Here is a 13,331-nt window from a genome sequence, read left to right as displayed (position 1 = left end):
AGGGAATAGATTCAAATCTCATGATGGTCACGCACCAAATGTTGTAGGGTCATTAATTGCACTTCAATTGGACAATGCCTAACTAAGTATTTGTGGTGGGAGCAAACGGATGTGGAGTACGTAAAGTAATCACAAGAATCTTAGTGAAAATTTGCGTAGGAATATGTGTAAAGAATTTTTACCTACATTGATTCAGGTTCAAGTGTTGCTTTTATATGGAGACAGAAAGAAAGGCTAATGGAGGTGTGGGGACTACCAACACTATGATGATCCTCCCCTGTCTAGTTGTGAGGTGCGGCGGCGTCCAAGATGATATCCTGACTCGTGTTAGGATTCGTTGCTTGGTGTCAGGTGCGCTCGACCCTTCAATCCAGTGCACTCTACGATAGGCGCAATGCACTTTGCCTCCCCTAGCTTCTTTGACTTGGGCCTAGTCTGCGTGACAAGTTGGGAACCTAGACACGTGCCTCCTCGGATTTACTTGATAACATATATCTTTGATATTTTTTTAATTAAATTACTAGTTTAGTGTATGAACTTTTAAGTTTGTATCTAAAACGTCTCTAAATTTTAAAAAGTGACTAATAGATTCTCAAATTTTTAATTGTATGTCTAATAGGTCCTTTAAGTTTAAAAGTATCTAGTTGGTCTAAACTTTCAATTTTTGTATCTAATAAATCCTAGACGAACTTTCAATTTGTGCCTAATAGATCATCAACCTATTCAACATTTTTAAAATTCATGGATCTATTAGACACAAAATAGAAAGTTTAGGGTTCTATTAGACACAAACTTAATTTTATGTCTAATAGATCTGTTAAAGTTCAATAACCTATTGCCAACTTAAGTTTAGTTCGTCAAAATGAGCATAGCTCAGACATTAATTATTTATTATGTCTAATAGATCGGTTAAAGTTCAATAACCTATTTCCAACTTGAGTTTAGTTCGTCAAAATGAGCATAGCTCATACATTTATTCTTTATTATGTCTAATAGATTTGTTAAAGTTCAATGACATATTGCCAACTTGAGTTTAGTTCGTCAAAATGAGCATAGCTCAGACATTTATTCTTTCTCTTGAAGTCGGAAGTTCAACTCTCATATCCCAAATTTGTTGTACTAAAAAATAGTTGAGCTTAGTTCAACTGGTTAAGATACCTATTTCCGACCAAAATAATACTATTCGGGGTTGAATAACAAGAAAGAGTCAAATTTTTATAATGATGGTTTTTTAAAATTACTATATAATATACTTTTTCAAATATAACTTGTAACATGTCTATTTATTAATGTTGTATCCACAATGAAGTTTCTAATATACTATAGTGTGAAAATGAGATTTCTTCAGGGATAAGTAATGACCTAAATACCTAATTGCCTCAAATAAGATATCCTTTGAGCATTATTAGTTCTTCCCTTCCACAAAATACAAAGGAATAGCAATAGAAAATTAATACAAATTTGTAAAATAATAATAAAAAATAAGAAGCAAATAATTGGTTAAAACATACCTGTCATGGTCTTTCTTCAAATAATATTCCACCATATGCTCCCAATTTCCAAAGGCTTTGTTGTTTTCAAATATTCTTCTCTCTTTACAACTTTGAAGACAAATTATTGCAAGTCAATAAGCTTGTCATTTTCTTTATGTTTCTTTTATATATAATTGAATTAAAATAACAAATCATTGAGTAAGTCTACAGATTTTAATAAACAAAATTAAACCTATGAAAAGTAATATTTAATCTAACCGTTGAAGATTATATTATATGGAGCAACATAAAAATTATCATCCAAGGCTGGTTGATGAAATCGTCAAAAGCTGATATTTAAAGAGAAGGCAAGAGGCATTACTTGATAAATATTGAAACTAAATTCGATGGTTCTATATCACTATGTTAATTACCAAATATTTTGGTGATGTTTATTTCAAGAGAATTAATATTTAATTGAAAATGTTCCAATAAAAATAAATAAATGAGGAATAATTTTATGCGAGAAACCATCCCACTAGTTTTTAAGAATTCATTTAGGGGCCGTTTGTTTCGTGGAATCCAAGATTTCCTGAGACGGTCATCTGGATTCTTATGTTTGTTTCGCGGTAATGTAAGATACCCGGAAATCTCGAGATGCCCAGGTATACTCCAATGTTTGACATTTTGACCCCTTTTTTATGTTTTCATATATTTTCTTTTATCAAATTTCTTTAATTTTATTTGTAATTTTATAGTTTAAATAAATTAATATACTCATCGACTAATAAATAATTTAGTATATTTATATATTATATGTACATATAAAACAAACTTCAATTAAATTATATAATATCTTCATTTACTTTTAATATTTGGAATGAATTATTAGGAATAATATCTATTATCTTAAATACATCATTCTAAAACAACAATTTTTTAAGGATGAACTTATCTTTGATATTTTTCTTCTTAAAATAATACAATTTGATAATATAATAAATGAGTTTTACCCCATATAATATTTATTATATAATTGTATTTTTAAAAAATATTAAAATTAAAAATAAATTTATATTTAATATTAATTATTTTTTAAAAGTCTTGTATTAATATGAATTCTACCTCATAATATAATACAAAAAAACTAATACATATACGTAATTAATATAAAAAACCTAAAATATTAAATTAATTATAATTAAGAAAATCTATTATATAAATACAAATTTTATTAGATCAATGTAAAAATTATTGAATATTCATTAAGGACATTTTTGGAACATTATATAAATTTAAAACATTCTGATTAATAAATCATGCAAAACAAATGTTGACTATCTAGATATTCTCGGACATCCTTATATATTTTTCTACGAAACAACCGTAGTCATCTAAAGATGTTGGACATCTCAAATTCCGGACATTTGCATTCCCAAAAAATAATCGATCCCTTAGTGGGAATTTTACGGGAATAGAGAATAAATGGAAGCAAAAATGGGAAAGTCATATCCTCATTTGTGTTCCGTCCCAATAATACTTCTACTTATAAGATCAAAACAACAACCTTAATATTTATAAACATGCTAATCATAATTTTTTTTAAAGCAAAAGTAAAGATCTGAAAAAAACGAAGCTCATTTGAAATTTGAACTTGATTTTCTCCTAAAGTAGCATAATCAAATTAATAATGCCAGTCACGTGGTTTATGCGTATATGAAGACGGGCTTAGCTGTAAATCAAATCTTGATCATGTGTGGTACGCCCCACCCACTTTACTGTACGCCTTTTCTAATTATTATTATTCTTTTCCTATTAAAGTGAATCTAAGATAATGCCGTTCGAACGCGTTTTTCGCTGATGCACAAAAATCAGGACCGTCGGATTTGTTGACCGCGTCTTGACTAAAGTTCAGAGATCGAATAAAATTTGAAGTTAGTTTTGATTGTCTTTTTTCTTTGGAAGATTTAAAATATTGTCCATTAATACTTACTCATCCACTCGAAACACTGGACGATAAGCTATAACATATTTAATATGGTAATGACTTGTAATTAATACAGACGACTTGTAAGATTTAAATAAACTATAGTGACCTATTTAAAATATTTAACGAAAATTGAATAAATAAAGAGCGATGAAGGAAGTATGAGTTGGTGTATTATTCCATAATCGACTGATTTAGAGAAGAAGATGAAGCAGTTGGATTGATGTTTTAATTTCGTCCTGTTCTCTAGCCATGTTAAGAAAGAAGAGCAGGCAAAAAAACAAGGAAATCACCAAAAAGAAACTCTCAGAAAATGACGTGAGTAAAAAAGCTTCTGATACCATATTAACACCTAAAGAGTAAATTAACTATCGTTCATTTTATTCCATAATACAACGAGATACATATATGTTTGGTAATTACCAATCTAATCAACAACTAATTACTTGACCATCGAACAAACTTAAACCAAACTAAATAATACTAATAAAAAGAAAAGTTAGGTTAAACTATACTATTAGTCTAGCGTTAAAATTTTCGATTATTTATAAAATATACATGACAATAATAAATTTTGACTTTTCTGATTCAAAATCAAGAGTGTTGCAGTTACAGTCAACTACAATCAAACTTTCAACATAAAAAATCCAACTATTATATAGTTTTAGTTACAATAACTAAACTCTAATTCAGGTATAACTCGAGAGTTAAAATATTTATTACTTTTTTTTTAAAGTTGAAAGTTTGATATCAACCAAGTATTACTCCACCGGTAAAATGGTTGAAATTTGCATCTTCACCTTACTTTTGTTGAAACAAACAAGTATATGGATCAAAACCTTACAAGTAGATACAAATTTTTTTTTGTACATGGATAAGAATTTTCCCAATTTTTTTAATAATAACGATTAAATTATAGTTGCCGTTTTTCCTTTTCGAAAATCGAAATAACTGCGAAATTTCCGCGTAAATTAATATAATATTTATTGTTTAAAATAATATAAAGAAAAGAAAATTCCGGTCTTCGGGTCATCCTTTTCCTCCATAGTTTTATAGTTATAGTTCTCGTCTCTCTGTTTGGCAACTAAGAAATCAATCCCATCGTTCAAGAAATCTCACAGAGAAAGTGAGGGAAAATGAGTTACTACAACCAGCCACCGCCTCCCGTCGGCGTCCCTCCGCCGCAAGGTAACATCTGAAACTAATGCTCTTAGTTCTCGATTTCTTAATTTCACTGCATTTTCGTGGATTTGGAAGTTCCGAATCAACAGATCTTGCTGTTTTTCGCGAAATTGATGTGCTCCTCGTTCTCGCATCGCGCTCGTGATTCGATTTGACCGATTTTTGGCTGTGAATGTCGACGATTCTAGGTTATCCACCGGAAGGTTATCCCAAGGACGCTTATCCACCGCCAGGATATCCTCCGCAGGCCGGTTATCCTCCTCCAGGTTATCCTCCGCAGGGATATCCACCGCCGGCGTACGGTCCGGCGTACGGTCAACCTCCGCCTCAGCAGCAACAGCAACAACAAAGCGTTGGATTCTTGGAAGGCTGGTAAGTCTCCACTCCTCTTCCGTTCTTAACTTTACCTGATGCGATTTAAATGGCGTTTCGGAGTTCAATTTGAGTCAATGCGTCCTCACGGCGGCGAAATTGCGCTAACACAGTTATGGATTAGATAATTAATCTGACCTTGTGCGGCGGAGATATCTCGATTTTCGAATTTGTGTTTCTGTTTTTTGTAATTTTTTGTTTGGAATCGGATCGATCGCTGTTTTCTTGTTGGGGGATGTGGAAACCGTCGAATCGTAACGGGCTGACACAGGTTGCAAAATCCTTGCTCACATGAACATAGGCGCAGTTATTGGGGAATTTTTTTTCTAAGAAAAAGTATTTTTCGTTTTCTTTGGCGATCCAATCGATGCTTGTTTTTAGAAAATATGGAATATACTTCTAGAAATTATTCTACAGTTTTCTTTTTCAATTATTAGAATTCTTTGTTTTTAGTCAATTTTGTTTCTTTTTAAATTTTCATTTAGTTTAATTTCTTTCTACTGTTTCATATCTCACCAACCAATTAAACAGCATGTTCTAACTTGATATTCAACATTTGCATATAATAGTTATTTCATAGAACAATTATTTTGTATTTATTCTAAGAATGAAAGGTATATTAGCAAATTATGTGGTCTATACAACTTACTCATCAATTATGAGTTTTATGAAATCTTACTGTTGTTTTTAACCAAATTATAAACATTGTCTTATTTTGTTGTGTGTCAAACTTAATGAGTTAGAGTATATTTAATCTTGTTGTTAAATATTTTTTAGTTGAAATTATATATTTATCGTTGAGGTTGAGTGCTTTCTAACCTCTTTGATTATACTTATAATTAGGTTGTAGTAATTGAGTTAGCTAATTCTCTAATTTATCTTTGTAGAGTTATTAATATCATCAATTATTTATTCTATAGATGAAGATGTTTACTAGTCATCACTCAATATTTGTGTCAACCACCACAAAAATTTGACAACTCTGAAAAATATGAAAAAAAAAATATATTTTTTCTGCATTTATTTCTCCAACTCGTAAACAATTAATAGTGGTCATTAAACGATGAAAAAGTACCAAGTATTGAAATATGAAGTTGAATTAGATAAAATTGGAAGTTTGAAATTAAAATTGATTTATTGGACTGGGGAAAAATGACTTCTTTTTTTTTCATTTAAATATGATTGTTTGTAATTATATGTGAATGAAATTAAATGGGGTGATTAAATAATATATGCAAAAGCTAATTATGAGGTGGTCTAAAAATTTTGCAGTTTGGCTGCTCTTTGTTGTTGCTGCCTCTTGGATGCCTGCTTCTAGTGACGGCCTTTTCTGATTGATCAAACGGCGTACAGAACTCGAATCCCCATTTTGATTTTAAAATTGAAATTGAATTTGTTTTCACTGTACAATGTTTCATTTCCATCTCCCCTTTGTCATACTGTGTGTAAACATCTCTCTCTTTATTCTTATTTATCAACTCCCATCTCTCTTCAAATTTCATGAACCTTGCTTTTGAAGAAGAATTGGTTTGCAACATTCATTTTATTGTTTATTTTACTGACGGTGATATTTTATCGGTGAACACCTAAGTTTTATCTACCTTCGTTCAACTGTTTTTAACTTGATATGAGATTAAATTGTACATCGATAAGTAAGAAATGTGTGCATGCATAATGAGAGAGAAAATATTAATGTTTAATTTGTTCAATGAAATAGCACATTTTTCTTTTTAATCTTTCTTTGATATGTTAGAGAGGAATGTAACTTTTATGTGCAATTGCATTGGTATGTTTCTTTTTAATTGAATGATGTAAATCAACCAAAAAGTAGAAGTACAAGGAATAAAATTGCATGCAAACTATCAATAAGAATATAGTATCTTAAAAGAGAAGAGGGATAGAGGAGCTTATGCTATAGTTGAATTCATAATACTAGAGATGAAATTACATTCAAGAAAGTTAAAAGTTCAACTAGTTAATGTATCTAGCCGTAATCAAAAGATTGTGAGTTCGAATCTATATCAGTACTTTTTGTATTAAAAAAATATTTAGGAATAAAACTTATTAGGATTTAAGTTTACCAATGTATATTAACTTAATTCAGTTGTATTGTGTAACTTGGGTAACTGCTTGTACAGTGGTCTCAGAGCGATAAATTTTTTTCGTGAGAGTTCTTTGCGGGTCCCACCATTTCTTTGGCCTTTCTTGTTTCTTCCGCCTTTCTTCTTGCTTCCTCGCCACGACTCCGCTTCTTCGCCACAACTTTCTCGATGGATTCTTCAACTCCGATTGATTTGCCTCCACCGCTGGTTCCACCTGGTGTTCCGGCCACTTCTGCAATTCCAGCAGCATCCTCTTCGACTCCGTCTCCTTTTGATCAACACGCCAGTCCTTATTTCATCCATCATTCTGATAACACAAGTCTTGTTCTGGTGTCCGATTTGCTCACAGATGAAAATTACACGTCCTGGAGCCGTTCTATGACTATTGCTCTTACGGTCAAGAACAAAATTGGCTTTGTTGATGGTACTATTGAGCGACCGACTGGTGAATTGCTCAATTCATGGATAATTTGCAACAACGTGGTTATCGCATGGATCCTGAATTCTCTGTCAAAGGAGATATCTGCGAGTTTGCTATTTACCGATTCGGCACGGGAGATGTGGCTAGACCTTAAAGAACGATTTCAACGTCAAAATCGGCCGCAGATTTTTCAATTGCGTCATGAACTTTCCACATTGCTTCAAGATCAGTCTTCTGTAAGTACTTATTTCACTCGACTCAAAACTTTATGGACTGAACTTGCGTCGTATCGTCCTTCTTGCACATGCGGGCGATGTTCTTGCGGTGGTATGCAAGATATATCTGATTATTTTCAGACGGAGTACGTAATGACGTTCTTGATGGGATTAAATGAATCCTTCAGTCAGATTAGGGCTCAATTGCTTCTTATGGAGCCGGAGCCTTCTATTAATCGAGCTTTTGCCCTCATTGCTCAAGAATCCCAACAGCGGGCACTGTCTTCCCCGCCTATGGTTTCTCCTACTGCCTTGATGGCCCGATCTTCTTCGGCATCTACAGATCGTTCTTCTCACAATCAAGGGAAGCGTCGGGAACGATCTGTTTGTACTCATTGTGGCCTTCAAGGTCAAACAGTCGATCGTTGCTATAAGCTTCATGGCTATCCTCCGGGGTATCGTTCGCGTAATTCTTCGCAGTCAAAGTCGACACAATCCTCTATGACCGCCTCTGCTTGTAATGATAATCTGTCGAAATCAACATCCTCTACTGCTGTGGCTGATTCTTTGGCATCTCTGAATCCTGAGCAATGCCAAACTCTGTTGAGTCTTCTTCAAAGTCACCTTACCAAAGCTAAGGATGGAACGTCTACTACCTCTAGCACCACTCATATGGCAGGTATATGTTCATCCATAATTTCCTCAAATAGCTTGGTAAATCATTGGGTAATTGATTCAGGGGCATCCGCTCATATATGTTATTTCAGAAATCATTTTCTGTTTTTGAAGCCTGTATCTGGTATATCTGTTACTCTGCCTAATCTGTCTCAGTTTTTGGTGCAATTTGTTGGAGATATTCAGCTTTCTTCTGATATTATCCTACAGAATGTGTTGTATGTTCCTCAGTTTCGCTTCAACTTACTCTCAGTTGGTGCATTAACCCGTGATACATCTCTAATGGTTAAGTTTCTTGGTGATTCTTGCCTTATTCAGGACAAGTTCTCGTTGAAGATGATTGGCAAGGGTGATTTTTGGAATGGTCTTTACATTTTTGGACTCAATAAGTCTCTACACAGTGAAGTTTCTCCTGTGCACCCTATTTGTATGGCTTCTATTCCCACTTGGCATGCTAGAATGGGACATCCCTCTCATAAACATTTACTAGCTTTAAAAGATGTTTTGCATATTCGATCTAATGAGAATGCACCTCTTGATTCTTGCTTAATATGCCCGTTAGCAAAGCAGCGTCGCTTGTCTTTTGTATCTCACAATCGCATTGCTAATGACATATTTGATTTGGTTCACTGTGACATTTGGGGTCCTTACCAATCTTGTACTCATGCTGGATTTCGTTATTTTTTAACTTTAGTAGATGATTTTTCCCGTTACACTTGGGTATATTTGCTCCGTCAGAAATCCGATGCCTTGACTGTTGTTCCTAGATTTTTTCAACTCGTTGAGACACAGTTTGGCAAGTGCATTAAGCAGTTTAGATCAGATAATGCACCGGAATTGTCCTTCACTGATTTTTTTCATACCAAAGGAGTTTTTCATCAATTCTCATGTGTTGGTAGGCCTGAGCAAAACTCCGTTGTGGAAAGAAAACATCAACACCTATTAAACGTTGCCCGGTCTCTATATTTTCAGTCTCGGGTTCCCATTAGATTTTGGGGGGAGTGTGTTCTCACAGCTTGTTACCTCGTTAATCGCACTCCATCCCCTTTTCTCAATTGGGATACACCTTATTATCGGCTTCATGGTGAAATTGCTGATTACTCTCAGTTACGAGTGTTTGGGTGTTTATGCTTTGCTTCTACTTTGCCTTGTCACCGTTCTAAATTTCACCCTCGGGCTATACCATCAGTTTTCTTGGGTTATCCTCCAGGAGTCAAGGGATTTCGTTTGTTTGATATTGAACATGGCAAGATATTCATCTCCAGGGATGTTGTTTTTCATGAACAAGTATTCCCATTTCACAAAGTTTCTCTTCAAGATGCGCCTATGGATCCTTTTCCGGATGTTGTTCTACCACGTCCTTTTAACATTTCTGGCTCTACAGGACTTCATGAATCTGTCTTGCCCAATGTTTTATCTGGTGAAAATTCTGGTGTTGATATGACTCATGCTGATTTCTCTGTTGATTCATTACCTTCTAATGCACCTAGTAATGGCCATTCTGCTGATGTGCATTCTGATGTGCCCATTGTTGAGACTACTGATGCTGATGTTATACATTCTGGTTTTGATAATGTTGATGCTCCTTCGGTTGAGACTCATGTTCCCGTGGTTGAAGCTTCTACTCCCTCGGTTGAAGCGTGTGCTCCCGTGGTGGACCATATGGCTCGTATCGCTCCACGACATTCTTTGCGGACTGTTCATCCGCCCTCTTATCTTCGTGATTACCACTGTCATTTGACTTCTTCCTCTGTTCTTCCGCAGATTACTTCTAAGTATCCTCTACAGAATTATCTTGGCTATAACTGGTTATCTCCATCTTTCCGACAGTATGTTCTAAATGTCTCTGCTCACTTTGAGCCCACATTTTATCATCAAGCCGTGCCCCATTCCCATTGGCGCCAAGCTATGAAAGAGGAATTACAAGCCATGGAGACAAATCACACTTGGTCTATTATTCCTCTACCTTCCGGTCATCATTCCATCGGATGTAAGTGGGTTTACAAAGTTAAGCTCAAATCTGATGGCTCAATTGAGCGTTATAAAGCCCGGCTCGTTGCTAAGGGGTACACCCAACAAGAGGGCCTTGATTACATTGAGACCTTTTCCCCTGTTGCTAAGTTAGTTACTGTCAAGGTACTCCTTACTCTTGCTGCCTCTTTTAATTGGCCTCTTGTGCAGCTGGACGTCAACATCGCCTTCTTACATGGTGATTTGATTGAAGAGGTATACATGGACTTACCTTTGGGCTATAAACATGATGTGGTTGTCCCTAAGGGGGAGCGTTTGGTGTGCCGCTTACATAAATCTATATATGGACTTAAGCAAGCTTCTCAGCAGTGGTTTGACAAGTTTTCTCATGCGTTGTTTTTACTTGGTTTTACTCAAGCTAAGTCTGATTATTCCTTGTTCGTTCGTGGCTCTGGTGACACGTTTGTGGCTTTATTAGTATATGTAGATGATATCATCCTTACTGGGGCTTCTCCTTCTGTTATTTCTGAGTTAAAGACTCACTTGAATGCTGTTTTTAAGCTCAAAGATTTAGGCTCGTTGAAGTATTTCTTAGGGCTTGAAATTGCCCGTTCCTCAAAGGGCATTTTCTTGTCTCAACGCCATTATGCCCTACAAATCATTGAAGATGCTGGTCTCTTGGCTTCTAAACCTGCTTCTCTGCCCATGGATCCACATATTAAGCTTCATGCTTCTATTGGTGAATTATTGACTGACCCTTCTCAGTATCGTCGAATTATTGGTCGCCTTCTTTATCTCACCATATCCAGGCCTGATATAACGTTTGCAGTACATCGTCTCAGCCAGTTTGTTTCTCAGCCCCGACGTCCCCATCTTGATGCTGCCCTTCAGCTACTTCGATACTTAAAAGGGTGTTCTGGGCAAGGTATTCTTCTGCCCTGTTCTACTTCTTTTCAGCTAAGGGCATTCTGTGATGCTGACTGGGCATCATGTTCGGACTCTCGCAAGTCCACAACTGGATTTTGCATTTTTCTATGGGAGTCTCTTGTATCTTGGAAGGCTAAGAAGCAAACAACGGTATCTCGTTCTTCTGCTGAAGCCGAATACCGTGCTCTTGCAGCCACCACCAGTGAAATAGTATGGCTTACTCACCTTCTTAAAGATTTACAAGTTCCTTTCCAACCGCCGGCTCTTATGTTTTGTGATAATCAAGCTGCCATTCACATTGCTACACAACCTTCATTTCATGAGCGAACAAAGCACATAGAAATTGACTGTCATTTCGTTCGAGACAAAGTTGTTGACGGTCTTGTGAAGCTTATGCCTATTCGTTCGGATCTTCAGCTAGCCGATGTTTTTACAAAGGCTTTGTCTTGTAACTCCTTTTCACTTTTGTTATCCAAGATGGGTGTACTAAATATACATCTTCCATCTTGAGGGGGAGTATTAGGATTTAAGTTTACCAATGTATATTAACTTAATTCAGTTGTATTGTGTAACTTGGGTAACTGCTTGTACAGTGGTCTATATATACTGCCACTTTGACATTAATAAAAATAAGCAAGTTTTATTTACTCTCATGATTTCAATAAAACTAATGTGAGAATAACTTGAATGGTGTAGATTAAATTGAATTACAAGTCTTATTAAATTCAAAACCAATCATTCTAGAATAGCCTTTGGCTAATGACCCAGTATTATACTCTCGAACAATACCATAAAAATTTATTTGCAATCAATAACATTTCTATCCGTGGTATAAGGAGCTAAAGATCATACGTCTACAGAAATTATTCAAACAAGCTGGTATATTGTGGCTAGTAATTTTATATTGTCCCGTGCAACAAAAGATTTAGAGGGATGGCCACATTGAATATGGTTTCTAATAAAAGCTAACAACTCATTAGTTATGGAAATATTTTTTATACGAAAATTTTTAAATTATAATAATAATAAGGGTAAAATACACTTTTTGTCCGGTAGGTGTCTATTTGGTCCCTAAATTTCAAAAAGTGACAGTTTGATCCATGACTTTAGAAAATAGTTCTAGATGGTCTCTGATGTCCCTGAGATTATTTGACTGTTAGTTGAGTAATGAAAAAATGATGTGAGTTGGCCAATTTTAAATAAGGTGGCAATATTAAATAACTTTATATTTATTTTTATCCATTTTTTTCCTTTTTTTTCTCTCTCTCCCCCTCTCTCTCTCATCCCTTCTTTTCCTCTCTTCCTACCGTAGTTTAGTTGTTCCTCCCCTTCTTCTTCTCCAATTCTCTTCCCTCCCTCCTCTTCCCTTCTCTGTCATTTTCTTCATGTAAAAGTAAAAAGAAGCAGCCAAAAAATAAAGTCCTAAATGTGCATTTCTAATTCAACGACAACTCCTTTTAATATAATTTCTAATCAGATCTTCAAATTTAACCATACAAATTTATGTTCTTAATCACAACTTTCAACAACCTTTTCCTTCAATTTCTTTCACACAAATTTTCTCATCATCCAAACAGAAAATCCACCAAAGAAATATCAGACAATCAATCTCAAGAAACGAACATAAATCTAAGTAAAAAGGAAGTATCTTAATTTTAATTTGCGTGCCCTCAGCAGCGAAATTAGTGACGACCGCCAAAAGTCCCAAAAGATGAACCACAGTTCACACCAACAAAAGCCTTCCTTCCCATCTTTACCACTGCCAACGGCCTCCGACAACTTTCTGGGAGAAAGAATCGGTTAGATTGGATGGAACTTCAAGGTTAAGGTCGAAATTTGGATGAGTGAGGAAACTGGAGAAGAAGAATGGGAGGAACAACAAAACTTGGAGAAGAAGACGAGAGGAAGAGAGAAAAGTGAAGGGATGAGCGGAGGGGAAGAGAAAAAAAAAAGTTTAAAATGGATAAAAATAATATAAAATTATTTAATATTACCACTTCATTTAAA

The 13,331-nt window shown here is 34.9% G+C and overlaps 1 protein-coding gene across 1 annotated transcript; it reads left to right on the top strand.

Moving 5' to 3' along the window:
• The first annotated feature begins 4,454 nt into the window (after nucleotides 1-4,454).
• Nucleotides 4,455-11,896, top strand: LOC111017311 (retrovirus-related Pol polyprotein from transposon RE1). The gene is made up of 3 exons (XM_022293023.2): nucleotides 4,455-4,647; nucleotides 4,830-5,013; nucleotides 6,286-11,896. The coding sequence occupies exon 3, from the start codon at nucleotides 7,284-7,286 to the stop codon at nucleotides 11,832-11,834; it is 4,551 nt and encodes a 1,516-aa protein (XP_022148715.2). The 5' UTR covers nucleotides 4,455-4,647; nucleotides 4,830-5,013; nucleotides 6,286-7,283; the 3' UTR covers nucleotides 11,835-11,896.
• The last annotated feature ends 1,435 nt before the right edge of the window (nucleotides 11,897-13,331 follow it).

Source organism: Momordica charantia (assembly GCF_013281855.1).
Source record: "Momordica charantia cultivar OHB3-1 chromosome 4 unlocalized genomic scaffold, Mcharantia_2.0 BLBB01000004.1, whole genome shotgun sequence".
Lineage (NCBI taxonomy): Eukaryota > Viridiplantae > Streptophyta > Magnoliopsida > Cucurbitales > Cucurbitaceae > Momordica > Momordica charantia.
Note: the sequence above shows the minus strand (reverse complement) of the source record. Positions and strands in the feature narration are given on the sequence as shown.